Below are 19,995 nucleotides of genomic sequence, written 5' to 3' on the forward strand. Positions count from 1 at the left end.
TAACTTTCAATTGTCAACTTACGGTACAAACAGAGCCTCTATGGAAATTGCTATAGTGTACGCACACAATGTTTTGTCTCAAACAAAATGAGTCGAGCAACAAGTCTCAAGTTGATTTAGACCTGACTCAGGCACAGTTTTCTTTTTTTTTCTTGTCCACTTGCTCACTCAGTGATATTGACATATGGACCTTAGCTTGAGCATGACATTCCCCTGTTTGAAGATGTGGATATGGATATAAGTTACAACACGCACAAAACTCGCCGACGATGACTAGTCAGTTTATACTGGTCAGTGTCAAACTCCGATGCAGCTATCATTTCACTCATGATACCGACACAGTAGCGTCAACACAGAGTTTCTTTACTTTATAGCATTTATTATTGTATAAGATCCATCCAGGGCATTCAGGGAATGTGTGGAAAGTTAAGGTATTGCTTTCCTCCCACAAAAAAGTTATGGTGAAAAAAGAATTACTGGTTTGTTTACCGTAACCAATAAGCTGGGGGCAGCTAATATCTATCTGTTTTCAATTATGGGTAGGGTTTTTCAGGGATTTACTTTTTTTACTTAATAATATTTTTTATGATTTTGTAACCCATTTTTCACCCAGTGTCAATTCTCTAATGTAATCCTGGGCTCTACACTCCCTCCGCCAACCTGGGGAGAGCAACGGAACGACCTCATGCCTTTTTTATGCATGAACCGCTTCTTTTCACCAGACAGGCGGAACTTTCCCCGATTGGACATAGCGCGTGTATATTTACATTTTTTATATTTTTATAAAAGGAAGCCACCACATTACAATGTGGCATCCTACATAACTGCCATGCCTTTGCTGCCTTAAAGGGAAACGTCACCCTTTTTGCAAACAAATAATTATATGGTAATCGTTTTAGAAGAAGAATTAGAACACTTTCCTGGGGTTTTTCATGTGTGTAATATGTGGTTTTAGAAATTTTTGATTTAAGCAGTGATCCCAGTATCTCTGATGTCATGGACACTGGGCTCACTTACTTCCTGGACTATCTCAAGGACTGTATAAAGAGGACAAGAAGCGAAGACCGTAAGGGCGCCGCCATGTTGATCACATGGTGCTCCATGGAAGGAAAGGAACATGCGCAATGGGCTTTATGCAGCCTTGGTCTGCAACTGCGCATGTTCCTTTCCTTCCATGGAGCACCATGTGATCAACATGGCGGCGCCCTTACAGTCTTCGCTTCTTGTCCTCTTTAGACAGTCCTTGGACTATCTCAGTAAAACAGCCCTCCCCCTATCCACAAGGAGGAGCAGTGCACCAAAGCATTATGGGAATTGTATTCCAAGAAGGAAGTGAGCCCAGTGTCGATGACATCAGAGACACTGGGCTCACTGCTAAAATCAAAAATATGTAAAACCACATATTACACAGATAAAGATCCCAGGAAAGTGTTCTAAATCTTCTAAACGTCATTAACATATTTATTTTGCAAAAAGAGTGAAGTGTCCCTTTAAAGAGGTGGCAGGAACTGTTAGTGCTTAGTGAGTGTGACACCTAGTGGCTGAATGTTGTCTAGTGCCCCCTTAATTGCATCTGTGTGCTCCAGAACCTGTTAATTATTTGCACATTGAATTTGTTTCACTCTCAAATGTCTTATTGTCTCAATTAGAGTGAATAGGTTCGCTGTACTTCATATGTATACCCTCAGTCAATTACCCAGGCCTTGTAACAATTGCTGTCCACAATCATGCCAAAGCAGCCCCTCTCATACAAAAATGGTCATCCTTATGTAAATGTTGTTCCTTGCCTTTTTAAGTCTTATGCAATAGCCTGTTCATAAAACATGGCAGTGACAGAATTCCTTAGCACAAAATCTGTGGCCCATTAACTGGAACTGATGAACAGCTGTGGTGGTGGTGACTGCCGTGATGAAGTCAGATCACTGTGGCCATGTTGTGGAAGCATGAGCAAAAAGTAAAACCCTCACATATGGAAACGATAAATGATGAACTTCCACCTTAATCTTGTTATATACTTAGAGACAAAAACAAAAAACGTTGCGGGTCCCCAGGACCCTTTACTAGACCTCTCCATTTTCCCCTCACCAACAACTCTATATATTGTTGAGGGAAATAGCCATCATCAATGATTTGACTTTTCCATCACATTGTTCTTCTTCAGGAAATAAGATCCTGAAGAAGACAATAAACAAAAGAACATATTACCAGTGTGCAGACTATAATTTGATCTATGCATACAGTACATACGTACGTACGTACGTACTCATACGGCATTTATCTTTTATTATTAGCCAGGTGTAGTAGCTGGGAAGAGCCTCTTTATAATGCCAATTATCCAGTCACTCCCGTCACCTCACATTCAAAAACCATTACCAGAAAAACATTATGTTAGCCTACACATAAACACGCAGAACCTATAAACAGGTACACTCGTTTCTGAAAAACACATCTTGCTCAATGGACACACATGATGAGTCCCTGCTACAATACACACCGAGCGGTCTATTTTTATTTCACCACGGAGGATCTTTCCTTCCTTTCGTTGTCTCTTGTCAAAGTCCCCATTGTGCAGTGGTAATGGGCCTAGCTATCCACGACCTCCGGGCATGCACACAATACAGCTAAATATACAGGCTGTTCTTCACAGCTGTTTTGCATGTGATGCGTTGATAGAAATAGAAAGTGCAGAGACCAGATAAGGCCGCTGTATGTGGAGTGGGGTTGGGTGGGGGGCTCGGGCATGGGTTAGACTGAGGGGCAGAGGGAGGGAGGAAGATTGGGAGAAAACAAATAATGGGTGAAGCAGAGAAACAGATCAGACTTCTCATGCTCCAAAACACACACACACACACACACACACACACACACACGCACACATTACTGAGGGACCGGATGCAATCACGTAGTCCAATTAACTCTGACCTCAGCTGACCACTTTGCAATGAGGATTCAAAGTCAAACTGAGGCCAATGCCATTCAGGCACAGACATAACTTTATCAAGCTACTTGCCTCACATTAATGTCATGAATCTAACCATTTGACAGAGAGGAATCAGCTACTTTATTTGCACAGAGGAGTCACTTATTATAACTGGAACTCACAGTGAAAATAAGCAGCAAGCTATTCCACTCAGCTCCAAACTGATCAATGTCAATGACAAGGTCTTAGTTAAATCCCTACCCCGTGCAGAAAAATCAACCTAGGGCAGCGGTTCCCAAACCTTTATGGATCAGGGCCTACTTGGAAAGCGGGGCCCACACCATCTGACCACGTACTGTAACACATATTAAGTGGTCATGTTAAGTTGGTTGGGCCGTTTTAAGTGGTCTGCATGCATTTTCAGATCATGTATATTTAAATGATCAATCAATCGATTGTGTTACAGCTTTGATCAATGGAACTAACATAGTATGCTTTAAAGGACAACTTCGTTTTTTGTAATAGCAATTATTAGTTTGTAATGCTAATAATAAAAAGATGATTGTTAAAAAAAACAAAAAAAAAACATTATCTCTAGGTGATTGAGACAGAGTTGCCAGTTTTGTACAAAATGCCTCAGATCATGAACGCAGCTTCCAATTGGCATGAAACTTTGTATGCACATCCCCGCTAGGTCAAGTAAGAAATGTCACAGAATCCAGTGGGAAAAAAAACATGATTGATTGTAAGACCAAAACAATAGGTCAAAACATGAATCTGTTATAGTCACTTGAAAAATGTATGGTGGCATTACACATTTTTGTATGTATGTACAGTATGTATGTATGTATGTATGTATGTATGTATTTGGTTAAAATGGGTGGGGTTTAAAAAAAGGCAAAAGCTTGCTCTGGTGCACTGGCCTAAAAGTGGGTCCTTAAAAACTGCTAAAACGTCTGAAATGTATGTATGTAGGTGGGTATGTATGTATGTGTGTAGTATTTTAAAAGGGGGGGCTTTTTAGTAAAAAGCCCAGCCCATAAAACCTCCATATATTTAAAACAAATCCAAAATAAGGTTACCAGTGAAGGGCAAAATGCCTATTCACTGGGGACTATGCAAGGCAGAGGCGTCCACCCCCCTGAGTCCAAGTTAAGCTAGACCGCATACCTAAGTATGTATGTATGTATGTGTATGTATGTATGTATGTATGTATGTATGAATGATAAGAGCGCCCCTCACTTCACACAAGTGAAGTGTGTTATTATTATTATCATTACAAGCTAATAAATTAACCTTATTTTTCAAGGTAAAAGAACCATTTATTTATACATCTATACTTTATATTAATGTTATATTATCATCATTAAAATCCTAGCGTTTTGCAAATAATTTGGGGGCTCTACGCGCTATACCCTTACGGACCACCAGTGGGCCCCGGCCCACACGTTGGGCATCGCTGAGGGTGCCGAATAGGAGCCAGTCCAACGCTGCAGAAGCTGCCACAGTTTGATTTAAGTGCACAGTGCAGAGTCACAGACTACTCCTTGCAGGTCCTGTCTACAAGCTGCCACCACTTGAGATGAAGTGGTGTGTAAGATGCAGAACACTTTCCATTCATTGGAAGAACAATGTTTCATTCACTCGTCTCTCGCAGCTCGAGGGCAGCCACAGTGAAGCCACTGTTGCAGCTACTAGTGCTACGGGGTGGTGGCTGGCTTTGCTGCCTTGCTCGGTGGCACAGTGATACAGTAAGTCTTAGAGAGGCAGGTTTCAGATTTTCAATATAGAGGGTATGCACATGCTTAAAGTGAATGGCACATCGAGTGGCAAAGCAACATGCAAAGTGAGTTTAACATTGTTTAATGTTGTTTAATGCAATCGGATAGGACTTTTCTGTGTGGATGTGGCCAGAAAGTAGTTTTTTGCCACTCAGTAGGCGTTCCTGCATAACTTCCTGGTTTGGTGACGATGTCACGCGCATACCTTCTATTTTGAACATTTTGTCTTAAATAGCATGTTAACTGAGCCTTGCTTGGCTTGGGCAAACCGTGCCGCAACAGCCTCTTGTGAGAGCATTGGGTCACCAACATAGTGTTTGCAAATGCAAACTACAGTTTCCTGACTGAGTAAGCCACAGCCTGGTTTGCAAAACGATAGCCTCTATCCATGCTAAACAAACACATGCTGAACACAGGCAACACCATCTTAAAGGGGTACTAACCTATACTGTACATGAGTTCTAACAATGACGCTAGGTAGATTCTGTTACTCATTTGCCATGTCTACCCACTACAGGTTTTTAGTTTAGTTAAAACAAGTGTATGCCAATTATTATTCTGAATTACGGTACATTCAGAATAATCCTGGTCTCTCCAGCTCATACAGGACCAGTTCACTAATTTTCAATCTTATCTTCTCCCATGGTCCTCACTAATGCTCGTTACAAGATGGCACCATTTCTGTCTACTCACTCTGTCTCAGAGGAGGGCTGTGGACTGTTCAGAAATTAAATGAGATTTAGTCGACTAAGACTAAACTATTTCAGATGACTAACATTATAAGACTAAAGCTAAACTTGGACCTCGGGGAGTTCTACAGTCAGATCCTAGTAGCCTCCACATTCTCAGTGACAAACCACACGGACCTTGCATTAGGCTCACCCTCCACACAGCAACTGAAAGCAATTCCTCATCTCCATTGTGTATCTGGCTTCAAGGTCAGGACTTGTCAAGAACGCCTTCCTCTTACTGGGTCCTCGGGCTCCTTGGGATCCGTGGAAAAAAAGTCCAGTAAGTGAGTTAGGCGTTGCTATGGAGATACATGTTTAAGTTTAGTTGTGCATAGGAGATTTAGAGTGTTCCAGCAATGTAATGTCAGTGTATATACGTGTTAGGGACAGAGGGTACACAAAGGTATTGGCTGTATACCCACTTCTTTTTCAGTGGGCATTGTGTATAGTACATTGTATTGTGCACAGCAACAAAATGTTTTAGTTGTCACAAAATGTACATGTTTCAATGCATAATGATTCTGAATATTTGAAACCGTTTCAATGCTCATTTGCCACAATATGGTACCATGTTACCAGCCCTGCGGTCTCCCATAATTCTCGTTTCTGCCTCATGGAAAAGTCAAGCTACAATCACTCACAGTGCTGCACACATCTCTCCTCGAGCGTCTCATTTGATTCACTTGAAAATAGCGGTCATGGTTTTTTAGTTTGCGGGTGTTAGCTTGCTATAGATGACAAGTGCAGAGAGCCCCTGTGAACGATTTTGAGGTGAATATGAGGTGCTTTGGACAAAAGTCAAATGATTGTACTTCTTTCCATCTTTCCCTAGGATAATTTGGCAGAACAGCCAGAAAAAGTGATGTTTGGAAATATGTCACATTTGGTGTGAGTTAACAAGGAAAGGCTCCTAACATAACAAATAGCATAAGTGTTGCACTACTTTGAACCAGGAGTATAATAATGAAAATGATAATTACTGCTGCACGATTCTCGCTCAAATGTGAATCTCGATTTTCCTCCACAAAAATTGATTCTCATTTTTTCCATGATTTTTTTTCTTTTTCGTAGTTGCTGAACATTACTACATTAAAAATGTGGCACCTGGAGCAAACTACATGTAGCTTTAAACGGACAACATCAAAGTGCTTGACTTAAACCTCTCTTCAAACTAGTGCTGCACGATTCTTGCACAAATTTAGATTTGTAAACCAAATGGCATTAGTAAAGTGCAAAAACACAATTGAAACTTGAAATTCTGATACATAAAGACTCGGACAAGGGAGAGGGAGGGAGAGAGAATGGCATCAATCTGTGGGAAGCGAAGTGTAGCGACAAACACATACTGTATAAGATGTTTTTATGGATGTGGCACTGCCTGGTATGGAAACTGCGCCACCTGCAAACAGAATAACCTACAGTGGGTGGTATGGTCGGCGGAGTGCATGGAGTTGAGCTTTCCTCCCACCAAGAGCTGTATGACAAGCGATCAAGTGATCAAGTGATAAAGCTCACCGTATCATCAAGGACATACACCACCCCAGCCACAAACGTTTCACACCCATTCTATGACCGCAGCCAGGCAAAGAGGCCTACCATAGGAGAAAGGGCAAGAGTCAAGACCACCACATTTCTCCTGGATGCCACAGACTGTTGAACAAGTCCCGATAGGCCAGTCAATCTAAGGTTTGAACCAAAAGTTATTTTTATGATCCTTAGGGCTAGATTTTGAAGGTGCGTTTTACCTATTACAGTAATATGAGCTGGGGGCGTGAGGTATGTCATATTGCAATTTTAAGCATGTTAAGAAGCGCTTTCGACACCCCGTGGAGTGCGCAAAACGGCCTTGAATTAGTCATGGGAGTGTTTTAAGGCGTGTTTGAGAGTTACCCAATCAACATGTCCCTACTATTTTCTTTACCAGTCAGCTGATGTCACATACGGAATGCGCACTTTGGGGATCGTTATTATTACATTTCTTCAAGCTGGCACCATAGAAGACATGACATATGACTTTGTCACATTTGGGTTAATTATTCCTATTGCACTGCATGCTGTCACCTTTATGCCTCAAAATAAGTTGTTTCTATTGAGAAACACCAGTAAAATTATATTTTAATTTAAATTATAATTATATTATATTTGAAATGAGTAATGAGTTGAATGCCTGGTGCGTATGCCCGTGATGCGGTATGGTCCCGTGATGGTATGGTCTTCGCTCGTAGCATTTTATTGAAGAAGACTTGAATCGAGTGTGATACAGCGTATGAAAGCAAACTTCCCGAGGATTATGGATATGTTTTTGTTTTTTGTTAAGGTTGAGAAATGAAAGAATTATGGCCGTTTCTAATCTCAACATTTTAATAAAATGACGCAATAAAAAGACGCTGTTGCCATGTCTCAGAGAAACAAGTAAATAGGTCTATAAAAATAATCCCAAAATAAGCGCATATAACAGGGGTCTGTAACCTATTTTAAATGAAGTGCCATGTTTTTATTTTCTAGATAGTGAGTCTGCTATATCCAGATTAATTTTAATGACACCACATTAAAATTAAAAACATATTTTGATTGTCCACAAATATTCCATCTTTTTAAATATTTTCTTGCACATTGTTATAATGATCATTATATATCCGCCTGCAGTCAGAGTTCATAGTTTTAATGAATGAATGTGATTCATTGTGAGCTGGTAGATCTGCTATTTTCAAAAGTAAAATTTTAATTACATTTTTGTATTAGCCGTCCTTAGTTGGGCAAATGCATTCATCTGGGGATCCTTGACATGGGAATGTGCTGTGTGAGGATCACTGGTTTAAACAACATTAGGAGAAACCTTTAGAAACAAGAAAAGCAACCACAACTACCAATATTTACAAGCAACTTTACAGAAAAAGAAGCCGCTTATAATAAACAGACTTGGCAACACTCCAGCAGCGTCCCAGAGCCGCTCAAGTGTAAAATCAAACAGTGCTTTTTCTTCTTTTTGCGTTTATGAGGTGCCTAGACCCACGTCTAATCGTTATGCGCAGGTCAAGGGGCTTAATAGCAAATTGCGCAAAGCGAAAATAATTAACATATGGACACTCCCACAATGCTAAAATATTCAGCAACGTCGTATTCCATATGTGTGTGCGTTCAACACGGGACGATAAGGCTTTCATAATACGATTGTGCGCAGAGCGAGGCCAATTTATGTATTACCACATGGTAAAACGCACCTTCAAAATCCAGCCCTTAGGGTCATCCAACTAACATATTAAAAATGGTCAATTAAATAATTAGTGGATCATGGTAAATTCAGGGGTTGAAAGTTGGGGTAACAACCTATATAAGGCAACAGTTTCACATTTTCGTTATGCTTTAAGTATAGCATTATGTGACATGTCAAACTAGGGGGTTTTCATGATTCTGAACCCATTCCAAGCATTCGTTTAAAGTTAACACAAAAAAACACTCCTTGGGCTAAATTGGGCTGAATTTACCATGATCCATTCATTATTTCATTTACAATTTTTAATATGTTATGTTATAAAAAATACTTGAACGATTACTATTTCTTTTGGGTCACACCCCTTTTTAGCTTAGATTGACTGGCCTACGATTACTGCCTGCCACCAGTCTGGCCTGTCAACTGCCACACTTTACTTGAACCGACTATTTTCCTGCATTGCAGACCATATACTTTCCCTGTTGACCTGACAAGTGTTTGGCCCGTGGTGTTGTTTTTTGCACCAAATTCACTTTACGTTTAACCTCACATATAGTACATATTGTGTCTGCTGGATGTATGTAGACAATTTCTTAATGTTAGTCGTCCCCCCCGCCCCCCCCCCCCCCGTGTAAATAGCGTGTAAATAGTGGTTCAGGTGAAAATAACATATCCTTTCTGTCTCTTAAACTCTTAAAGCATGAGTATAGAGGTGTGCATTTGTCCTTGCCATGTTTCAATGTTGCGGGGCTAGTGAGCGCTAGGCTGTGTTAACATGGTCCACACGCGGTGTTGACGTCTCGGATGTACCGAGACTGGGGAGGGGGGGGGCGGGGGTACGATTCAACACAACTCAAACGGTGCCGAGTCGGCTGAAGCAGACTTGCAAAGTCTCACACGCGGTCCAAGCTGATGGCGAGCCTCCTTCGGGGCTGTCTAAAAACAAGCACTCCCGCAGCCCGCCATCCTAGGGAAACAATATTAGCTTCATAGCACTTCACAGCACTCATGTGTTTATGCCTCTCTCATGTTGGAATTGGTTTTAGGGCAACTATCAATTGATTTCTTAGCGATTACTCTATCCTTTACTTTTTGGATTCATCAAATGATCGATTAATGTACTTTTTTTTTTTTTTTTTTTTTAATAGTTTAAACTGATTAACCGTTGCACCCATATAAGGTTTTCCCACACAGTTTACACACAGGCATGAACATAAACAGTGATAAGCACAGTAAATGGTAGTATTTACAAAATGTCCTGTATTGATATTTTTGGTTGTTGGTACTTTATTGTTGTTCCATTGTTGTTTCATAGTTTTTTTTTAATTAATATCAAGCAAAAAGGAATGACAGACACAAGGACAAAAATATATTATAGAGCTACTGCATTGCATATCATGCAGAGGCCCTAATGACACACCAAAATGTCAACTCTGTTGCTATAAACCTTGCCCTCACAACCAAATCAAACTACTGTGTGGAAACATCATACTAAATGATGCATGTTTTGCATGATTTACATTTGCATCAGAAAAGCCGAAACAGGTATGACATAGAAGTGACATCAGACACCATAAAGGTCAACATAGCCTGGAGCGGCTGTGGCTTTTGTTTTTCCAGTAAGGTATGAAAACCAACTTGCAGAGACTTGAAACTTAAGATAGGTATGTCCATGGGAATTTTCAACCCATGTTGTATTAAGCACATTTTAGAACTAGAACTAGAACCTTAAAACTGAAAATAAACGCTGGACAAAACATTTCTCCAAAGACTGCACAATTAACTTTAGCCAATGAGCCAATAATTCAGATAGACATGGAAAATGTCTATGTTTATTTACAATTTACAATATTTGTCATTGTCCATTAACAGCCCCTTTAATTAAAAAAAAAGCGTCAAAAGACGACCTCGGCTGTTTGAGTGGGAGAAGGAATTGACCTGAGAGTGGCTTACCAGAGACACTTGCAGCAGCCACACCAGCAGAGACAGCAGGTGTTGGGTCGGGGCTGACCAGGGGCCTGTGGGGGGCCCTCGATGTGCGCCGCCTGCCTTTTTCTCATCTCCACGCCACTCAGACTCCGGGGCTGTGCACCACACACACACACACACACACACACACGGTTAATATAAAAAACAATACTGAATGAGAATGTGTACGAGTCCGACACACACGTGGTTGGAACGAGTCTGTTTTGAGTGCTGCTGGGTCAGGGTGTCTCAGAAACCAAGGGTGACATATGAGACAAATCATTTAAGCTTGTCAAGAAAGAAAGAAATAGAGGGAGGGAGAGAGACACACACACACACACACACACACACACAGAATGTCCTTCCTAGTATGGTACTGTACTTGGCTTTTTGGCAGTTAGCCAAGTTTCTTCCTTTTTGATGACAGACAATTGCACATATATTGAGTGCGTGGTCTCTGGAAAGACACCCGTACATAAACACAGACATGGTTGGAAGAGGTGCAACACAGACATTGATGTACTATGCACAAAGGTACATACATACTACATTGAAGGTTATTTTGTTCCATTTTTACCGTTAGCATTTTGTGGATACAAAGAATTCTTGTTGTCACTAAATACTGGCTGCAAAATATCCAGAATGTAGATTGTCACTGGGGATTGTTCTCATTCAATAAGAAAGACTGGCTGCAATTCTAGCCTTGCTAGTTGTTTTAAGTGACTAATTTGTTATGTTTCGCAGCCAGCATTCAGTGATGACAGCCAAGTATGCTTCTGTCGACATTCCAGACAGACGAACAAGCCGACAGAATATCCAACAGAAAAGAGAATACAATACACAGTATTAACAAGGGATGTACCGATGAGACATTTTGTCCGATATCGATATCCGATATAATTAATGAATTGCTGTTATGGCCGACAACCGATATTACCGATGTCTATATGATCTCATTCTGTATTAAGAAAAATTTTGCCATTCTGAAAAAGGCTTATAAACTCTGAATTAAACTTGTTCACTGTTTTGAAAGCTTCCCCAGAAAACATTAATATAATTTGCAGCCTTCATCATAACAAAAGCCTTTTTCATATATATTTTTGTATGATGGGTTGGCCTCCATCAGGGCTGCGCATTGTATCCCGTTTGTGATTTTCATGGACAGGATTTCGAGGCGAAGTCGTGACGGAGAGGGAGGCTCAGTGAGCTAAGGATTGCTTCACTGCTTTTTTGCAGTGGAAAGGAGCCAGGTGGTTCGGGCATCTGGTTAGGATGCCTCTCAAGCGTCTCCCTAGGAAGGTCCTCGAGGCACGTCCCACTGGGAGAAGACCCCCGGGCAGACCAAAGATTAGATGGAGGGCTACATCGATTCACTGGCCTTGGAACGCCTCGGGATCCCCCAGGAGGACGTTACTAATGTTGCTCTGGAGAGGGAAATCTGGAGCTCTCTGGTGAAGCTGTTGCCCGCGACCCGACTACGGATAAGCGGTTGAAGATGGATGGAGTTCCATTTATGCAATATGCTCAAAACTAGAGCTGTGCACGGCTCAGAATGTATCTAAAGATCTACAGTGACACTAAGCCAGGGCAGAACCCCCACACCCACATACATACACACGCGAGCGCTACTGTCTGACAGCCTCCTATTTACACCACACAGTGCAGACTGACTTATTCCTCTCTTCTAATGTGCATAAAAATCATGAGTTCTGCGAAATCAGATTACAGCGTAATTGACTAGATGCAGCACAACTATGTCTATGGTCTCTATGGTAGCATAATCCAAGCTAGAGTGACCACTATACCTAACCATTATATGTCTATACCGGCACCTGGCAATGACAGGCAAGGAGAAAGTACATAAATATAATCTTTCACCTTCCTGCCAATTAGAACTTTATATATTTTTTCAATGACCATGAATTATACTTAATAACCTAAAAATTTGCTTTAAATAAAAATGTATAGTAACTTGTTTTAATAGTATATTAGTATATTTTCTTATTTAAACTATTATCATATATATGCAGCACGTTTATTGTTGCGATTCTCCATTATTATAGAGCTTGCTCTCCTTGCACTGGGAACTTCTCCTCAGTATGTAAAACTCCTTTTGATTAATTTCACCTGGCTGGCTGGGATTTTCCAGTGCAAGGTTTTGACTCAGAATGCACTGGGTTGTCAGATCCTCTTCGCAATAGAACAATTCCCCTTTAACACTCAAGGTCACAGGCATTTAGAATTATTATTATGAATTAGTATGGACAATAATTAATTAATCAGTCTTTCAGTTATGACCTCGTAAGCTTAATTAAACAAAACTCTTACCTGTAAAGTCTAAAACTGACCTCCTCACTGAACTCACAATTCCCCAAAATGACTACACTCCTGAAATGTACAGCAAGTGCGAAACATGGGCGCCTTGCCTCTGCTATGATTTTCGCTCGGCTCAAATTTTTCGCAAAGGGTTTACTACACTACAGTGATACATGACAGGTTATGCATGGAGGACCTGACTGATATGCAAATGCTGTCGCCTGACCACTTCAGTGGCCATCGGTTATTCAGCAACCGTATAGCAGACCGTGGAGAAAAAAAGGTGGCAGTGATGCAAACGACAATGAGGTAAAGCTTTGTTCTAGCACTGGAGGAGGAGGTTGCAGTGAAAAGACATGCAAATATGGCTTGGAAACACAAATAACCTGCACAGAGAGGCACAGAGCGAGACAGCAAGACAGCATGAGAACTGCATGATAGACCTGTGAATAAGTCACCAAACGCTAAAAATTGTTGGCCCAACATGGCTTATGAGCCAGAGCACACATTTTTTTGTTTTCACTCTCATCATTTTGATACACTATGACTATAATGTTTAGTTTCCACTTGCTCATTCAGTACTGAGCCCTTAACAATCAACGCTGGCTTACCCTTTCATCAGTGGTAATTATGATAACCAGGTGGCTGAGAACTCGTACTCCAATACATTGACATGTCATATTGTGCTCTCTATAGAATGTGTAGGAGCTATTTTATCTATTATATCTAAGGATGCTATTTGAACTAATTGCTTTAATTGATTATAAAAAATAATATCAACATATCAACAATAAATAAGATCACAATGCTTGAATCCCGTGAGTTTGTAGATCAGGCTATTTTCACGCAATCCCTTGTTAGACTAGACCTGTGCCTGTCGGCCACTTGGGAACGATGCAAGTTGGGAACCTAGTATATAATACCTGTTGTCATAGCACCTGTTTTAACCATCTGTCTATGTCCCTTTTGTGCCCATACTGTATTGTATATGGAGATCTCTGTATCTGTCTGTCTGCCTATGTCTGAAGAGTGCAAACTGACTGTGAAAAGTGGACTGGTTAAGTAATCAAATGGCAGGTGTGGCTGTGGGGTTGCCATGGCAATCAATTGACTTAGGCTCATTAGGTCCACTGGCAGAGCCTGACCAGAGCCTTTTGTGTCGGTTCCGGACAACCGTGTGTCCGACCACCTCAAGACCGGGCACTGCACTCCCTGTGTGGTGTTTGAAGTCGGTGGTGCGAACGGTTCTCGAGTTACGTGGATTACAGACGTACACACACACACACACACACACACACACAAGGTAAACTGTTAATGAGACAAATTGATTTTAATGTAATTAAAATTTAGAAAATGTTAAGTAGAGCCACAGGATAACATAAATAAAAATTTAACTGGAACTTAAGTAGCCAAACTCGAAATTGTCAATTCAATGTTGGTGCACTGTAAAATAATAGAGAATTTGCGGAATATTGAATATATGAAGGGCAGAGGTTCGTCGTTGGCATCTAGGGAGTGTGTGTGCACAGTTTGGCATGGATCGGGCCTAACGGTGACGGAGATTAGCTGGTAACGGACGGAAACACGGACGGACGGACGCACGCACACACACACACACACACACACACACACACACACACACACACACACCGCAATACATACTCTCTCCCCATGCTTTCGGCCTGGTGGAGACAATTATCAGAATTCTTTGTAAAAAAATAGCTTCTGTGTCATAGTGGTCATAGTGTTTCTTCGTGTGAGGCACATATCAGTCTGGTGCTTGTTGGAGGGAGGTGAATGCATATTTGATATTTGTCAGCGCACACCTTTTGTGATTTTCACTGATTTTCACTGTCAACTTTTCTTTTACTGGACAATTTTGAACATGCCATTTTGATTGACGTTCTGATCCACACTACATTTGGCACAAACACTGTTCAGGGGTCTGCCATGAGAATAGTCAAACCAGGGGCCACAGTGTACTGTACCACCCAGCTTACTATATCAGGGGCCTGAAGAAGGGGCCAAGAACCACACCGTTGCTCCAATCTGCACTGTTCAGGGGTAGACAGTCATGCACTCTCCCTGCCTCAGCCTGTACTCAGTGTACAGTATGTCTACATTACTGTATCTATCTACCTTTGCTTCTACTTCTGTAATATCTTTCATCGTTCCCAAGTAGGTATTATGGTTGATTCTACAGATGAACACAGGTGTGGTGGTGTCTGCAAATTATGAACCTGCACAAAAATAGAGATAACTACCAGGCCGGGTTGCCTAGCCCAGCTGAGCGAGCAAATATTGGAAGTCAGTCATAGCCAATTGGAATAGAATATGAAAAGAATCTGCCACCCCTTGTGGCATCTACACAGTATTGTGGTAGCAATAAATCAGGTTAGATCTGTGTAATGTCGCTCTCAAGTTAGTCCCTGCATGGTCATCAAATCTCTCTCACAGACAGACACAAAGACATGTCACACCCACACACCCACAGGAACTGAGAGCAATATTCAGCATTTTTACATAGACCATAAATAGACCATAGGAAACAGATTAAACATAACCATTGCATTCACAATGTTTAAATACAGTAAAACTTCATATATTGCCAACAACTCATCAGGTAGACTACCCTTAGATGCATGAAGACGGTATGCACTAGGCAGCGTATAAGGCAGTATAGCCAAACTTTGCAGTGCAATAGAAGTACCAAATGGGCTGTTGTGCAACAACTGATCATGTTCGGACAAAAGAAATGTCAAAATGTTGTGCGAGTTATTGTGTTGAAAGGACATGTTATTAGATTTATCTGGTTTATCATCGCATTTAACATCTACACAGAGTGGTGCCTCCAGTATGTGAGGCACAACACTGAAAGAAGCACTTTGAGGTTGCAACTGTGATGTGTGATTAAGGGCTGTACCATCACAAATAAACAGACCCATGGATGGGTATGGAAATAAGTTGAAAATAAAAACATACTTATCTTATCTTAAATTATTATAAGCATGGAAGTGTGATAATTGTCATCCTTTGGGGAACTTTATCTAAAAATCTTAAGTCTGTAGAAGCAAATGAATTGCTCAACTAGTGCCAATACAGTTTGGATATAGAACATTTTAAATGGTTTAGCTTAACTTCGCAGATAATGTAAACACTTGATGTCCTGTGATGTGACAAACACGATGATACGGAAGTTAACCCAGGCAATACTATGTTTTACTTAAGTGTATCTTATGTTCAGTTTAATGGCAGAATGTAAATGCAAGGCAGGGTGCTACGACACCAACCTTAATGTGCAATGTTTCAGTCTACTGGGGCTTTCGCAAGACAAGAACTTCCTTTTTTTAACACTGTCAAGACACATTTTCTACAATGAGGTTTAATTTCAGCTCACAATTAGGGGTCCAACGAATAATCAAACGAATTGATTTAATCAACTATAAGAATATATTGATTTAAATAAAATAATTCTCCAGAATACAGAAAATAGCAGATCTATGAGCTCAGAACGCATCTGAGCAACACATTGTGAGCTTGTTGATTTTTTTCCTTTTCTTTTTTCCACTTATTTATTCTCCCCAGACGCACTTCTAAATTATTAAATCACTCAAAAAATGTATCGATAGAATGATCACAAAGAAAATAATCAGTAGTTGCAGCCCTACTACAAATGCAGTCGCGGCAGATGACTGATGTAAAACATGGAATGGATTAGCAATAGCATAAAATCAAACCTACCATGAGAACTAGTGGATTACTAAAGACAAGTCAGATGGTGCAGTCATGGCGCTGAGGTAATATGTTGCAGGATGACACACGGCTGATGGACTGACTGACTAGGTGGCTGTCTGTCTGATCATCCGTTCGGCTTGTTTGAGTTGCAGGGTGAGCAGCAGTCAAGATTCTTCTCAGTACAGGAAGAGGGCTTATTGGTTTCACCATCCCTGACCGACTGTCATAGAGAAGGATGGAAGGTATGAGGGCGAACTGTAACCAATTCCTCTCCTTGTTTTTTCCTTCTTGGACTGGCTCCTTTTCCTCACTTGTTCTGCCTAGGAGGCTACGCTTCTGTAGATCTCAGGATGGGACTCAGCAGACATGTCATTTGCAGACTTGAGTGTACAGGATGCAGCAAAAGCACAGCATCTGAAACACAGAGGCCAGACAAAGACATAGGCTTCATTATTCACTTCCACTGAGCAGCACACATCCACTTAGTGCCTGTGGGCCATTGAGCTGCTCTAGCCTCTCCTCCACAGATATGATCAGGAAAGTGTGCGTGTGTGTGTGTGTGTGTGTGTGGTGGTGGTGGGGGGGGGGGGGGGGCTACATTAGAATAGGCAGGATTATTGTAAAACTAATAAAGATAAGAAGAAACATTTCCTTATTTTCCTCCTTGACAACTTCCCTGGTGTTCCTATTCTGGACTCATTATCAAAGATTTTCAATATTGTTTATATCTAGGAAAACATCACTTTTTGATTGACTTTATCATGTGTCTACTGTTATGTAATGTTTAGACAAGATCAGGTTGGTGGGACTGCTCAGTGTTCCAGCCTAGTCTAGTAGTGACCTCTGTTCTACTCTATCTTGAGGGAAGTTGACTAAAAGCATAACAAAGGCAAACTACTGGTTAGGGCTGGGCGGTATGACTTCAAATTAATTCAATTCAAACCTTGGCCTCGATTAATGAATGATTAAAAAACAAAGTGTGTGCATATATATACCCAATGCATATATATAAACCCATACTGCTCCCCGGGAGCCCAGGTGGAGCCTGCTGAACCATTGCGGCTCAAGAAACCACCACTCCTGAATGAAGTGTCTGGTGCTGGGAGTCTGGTGCAACGCACAGGTCCTGGCGGTACTCCTGGTGAGAGCAGGAGTGGACCTGGTGAGACGTAGGAGGGGCCCGGACAGGAGTCAACCCACAGAGCCTAGTCCCTCCACATGCCAGAATTGTACCCCCCAGTCTGGGCAATAATAATTATTATTTATTTATTTATCTACAGTACATGTTGGTTTTTAACTGGTTGGTTCTAAATATTGGTTTTGATAGCCCTAGGCTACTACTGGTTGACAGTACATACAACTCTACTCGGTTTGGGACAATAGGACACTAGTGTGGACAATACTGATGCACAAACTTGGACACATCATCAGTGTTGTTTCCTGGAGTCGCTGACTTGCTGGGTGTTTCAAGTCTCGCAACAGACAGTCACACTCCCCTCCAGGTGACCTGACCGAGGCTTATCAGACCCCCAACCCCAAGTGGCATGCTACTGCCCCTCTGTCTCTTGGGGGCTTAGAGTGGCACTGGCAGGTGAGCTGTTAACAGTGTTGGAGGCCCTGGCCACTGAGGCTGGCTCCTCCTGACCAGAAGTGACTTCTGTGACACGACTTCACCTGGTTAAAATTAGTGCTATGACAAGAGGTATTACATACTAGGTTTCCAACTTGCATCGTTCCCATTCTTCCCAAGTAGGTCTGTGCCATAATAATGACGATGATAATAATAATGAACACTCCAAATTAAATTATGAGTCAAAATATAATATCCTGTCCAATTGTTACTATTATAGACCAATACACCAATATTTGGCTAATGCATTGAAATGTATGTCAAATAGTATCACACCACCAGTCCACCACACAAAAACAAACTAAGCAAGTTGCATGAGCCTGTCAGGTTAATAAGCCAAATAGCTTAGTCTTCTCTTCTTCATCTTAGTTGTTCATCTTATGTAGCCAGTCTAATGGTGTTGAACTTTGTGAGGAATCCATTGTGTGTAAATAATATTTGCCATAGGACATATTTATCCAGCATAAAGGGAAACAATGATATAATATGTCTTGGTGGTCACTTTAAAGACTCCATTGCATGCTGCAACAGAACTTAGGAACCACTGGTTAAACCGAAATCTGTCCATAGGGGACTGCGATGCAATGTGGGCGTTCTCTCAGTTTTGGATTGGACTACATGGTCATTTCAGCAATGCAATGCATTACATGGCTGCGAAGAGAACAGGCGAAATGAATACGCGGTGCAAAAAAAGAACGAACATTATTAATGTCCTTTCTTTTTTTTTTCCTCGCACGAATGATGTTGCTGCAGTTTGTAATCTGATGCGTCTGCTTGAGGGCCCATGCATGTTTTCAGATAACAAGTAGGCTGGCTCATCGGCTCCAGCTCAACGTGTATCTGTATAAGTAGCTGTGCAGTGCACTGTGTGCAGGCTAGCCGCTGCTGGGTTGGGTGTTTTGCATGGTTTCTCTTGCAGCTGTCTGATCCGAAGCATCCGAATCACAGGCTCAGCTACTGCAGGTAAGGCTGGCAGGCAAACGACAAAGATTCCTCGCCTAAATGACAATGACGACCGAAACGCACAAGGTAAGCGGGTGGATGGTGCATTGTTGTCGCATCGACAACTCCAAATATGTATATTAAAAATAAATCAAAAAAATAATCAAAAATCAAACACCACCCACTTTCTTGGAGCTAGCCTAGCCCATAGATCCGCTATCTGTGGCAGAGAGAGGAGGCGGTGGCAGCTGAGCAGCAGCAGCTAGCACCGTGCTAACGGTGGCTAGCGAGCCTGAATGGAGCCTTTGCACATAATAATCATAATCTTACCGCTTTGTTTTAGACTGTCAGTGTCCTAGGATGATAGCTCGGAATGCACGTCGTCCCGATGCTTATTTAATGTCATCGTAGATGATAATCCTGCGGTGTAAATGTCCATCGCCGCTGTTTTTCTGCCATCCGCCCAACTTCAGCACCGAACGCTGCCGAGCCCCTGCCCCTGGATGCACTGCGCAGGCGCGCTGTCACCGCTGTCAGCTCGGGCTGATGGTCAGGGCTGCAGTCAGTGTCATGATGCACTGCTGTGTCCCCCTCCCTACACATATTATATATCACATTTATATCATGCTGCTATGTCCCTACACATGTCATATATCACATTTATAGAAATATTATATCACTATCTATGCACCACCGGTTGGTTCCCAAATTCCCAATAGTAACCGGTTTAGCTCCAAAATCGTTATGTTAATTATGAATTG

The 19,995-nt window shown here is 41.5% G+C and overlaps 1 protein-coding gene across 3 annotated transcripts in view; it reads right to left on the bottom strand.

The window, feature by feature from the left end:
* Positions 1-19,721, bottom strand: part of rgs17 (regulator of G protein signaling 17) — a 30,764-nt gene extending 11,043 nt beyond the window's left edge. For 2 of the 3 annotated variants that reach the window (XR_013965257.1, XM_080781809.1), the window contains exons 1-3: positions 19,565-19,721; positions 16,669-17,076; positions 10,597-10,727 (exon numbers count right to left, since the gene is read on the bottom strand). Coding sequence is in view for 2 of the 3 variants with exons in the window: in XM_080781809.1 (XP_080637935.1) it covers positions 10,597-10,727; positions 16,669-16,671 (134 nt within the window). In the remaining variant the exon portion in view is untranslated. Of the gene's footprint in view, positions 1-10,596; positions 10,728-12,939; positions 13,045-16,668; positions 17,077-19,564 lie in introns of those variants that run through there. The other variant, XM_080781810.1, reaches the window with a different exon arrangement.
* Between the last annotated feature and the right edge of the window lie 274 nt (positions 19,722-19,995).

The sequence above is a fragment of the Protomyctophum bolini genome (genome assembly GCF_963924005.1).
Source record: "Protomyctophum bolini genome assembly, chromosome: 14".
NCBI classification, from domain to species: domain Eukaryota; kingdom Metazoa; phylum Chordata; class Actinopteri; order Myctophiformes; family Myctophidae; genus Protomyctophum; species Protomyctophum bolini.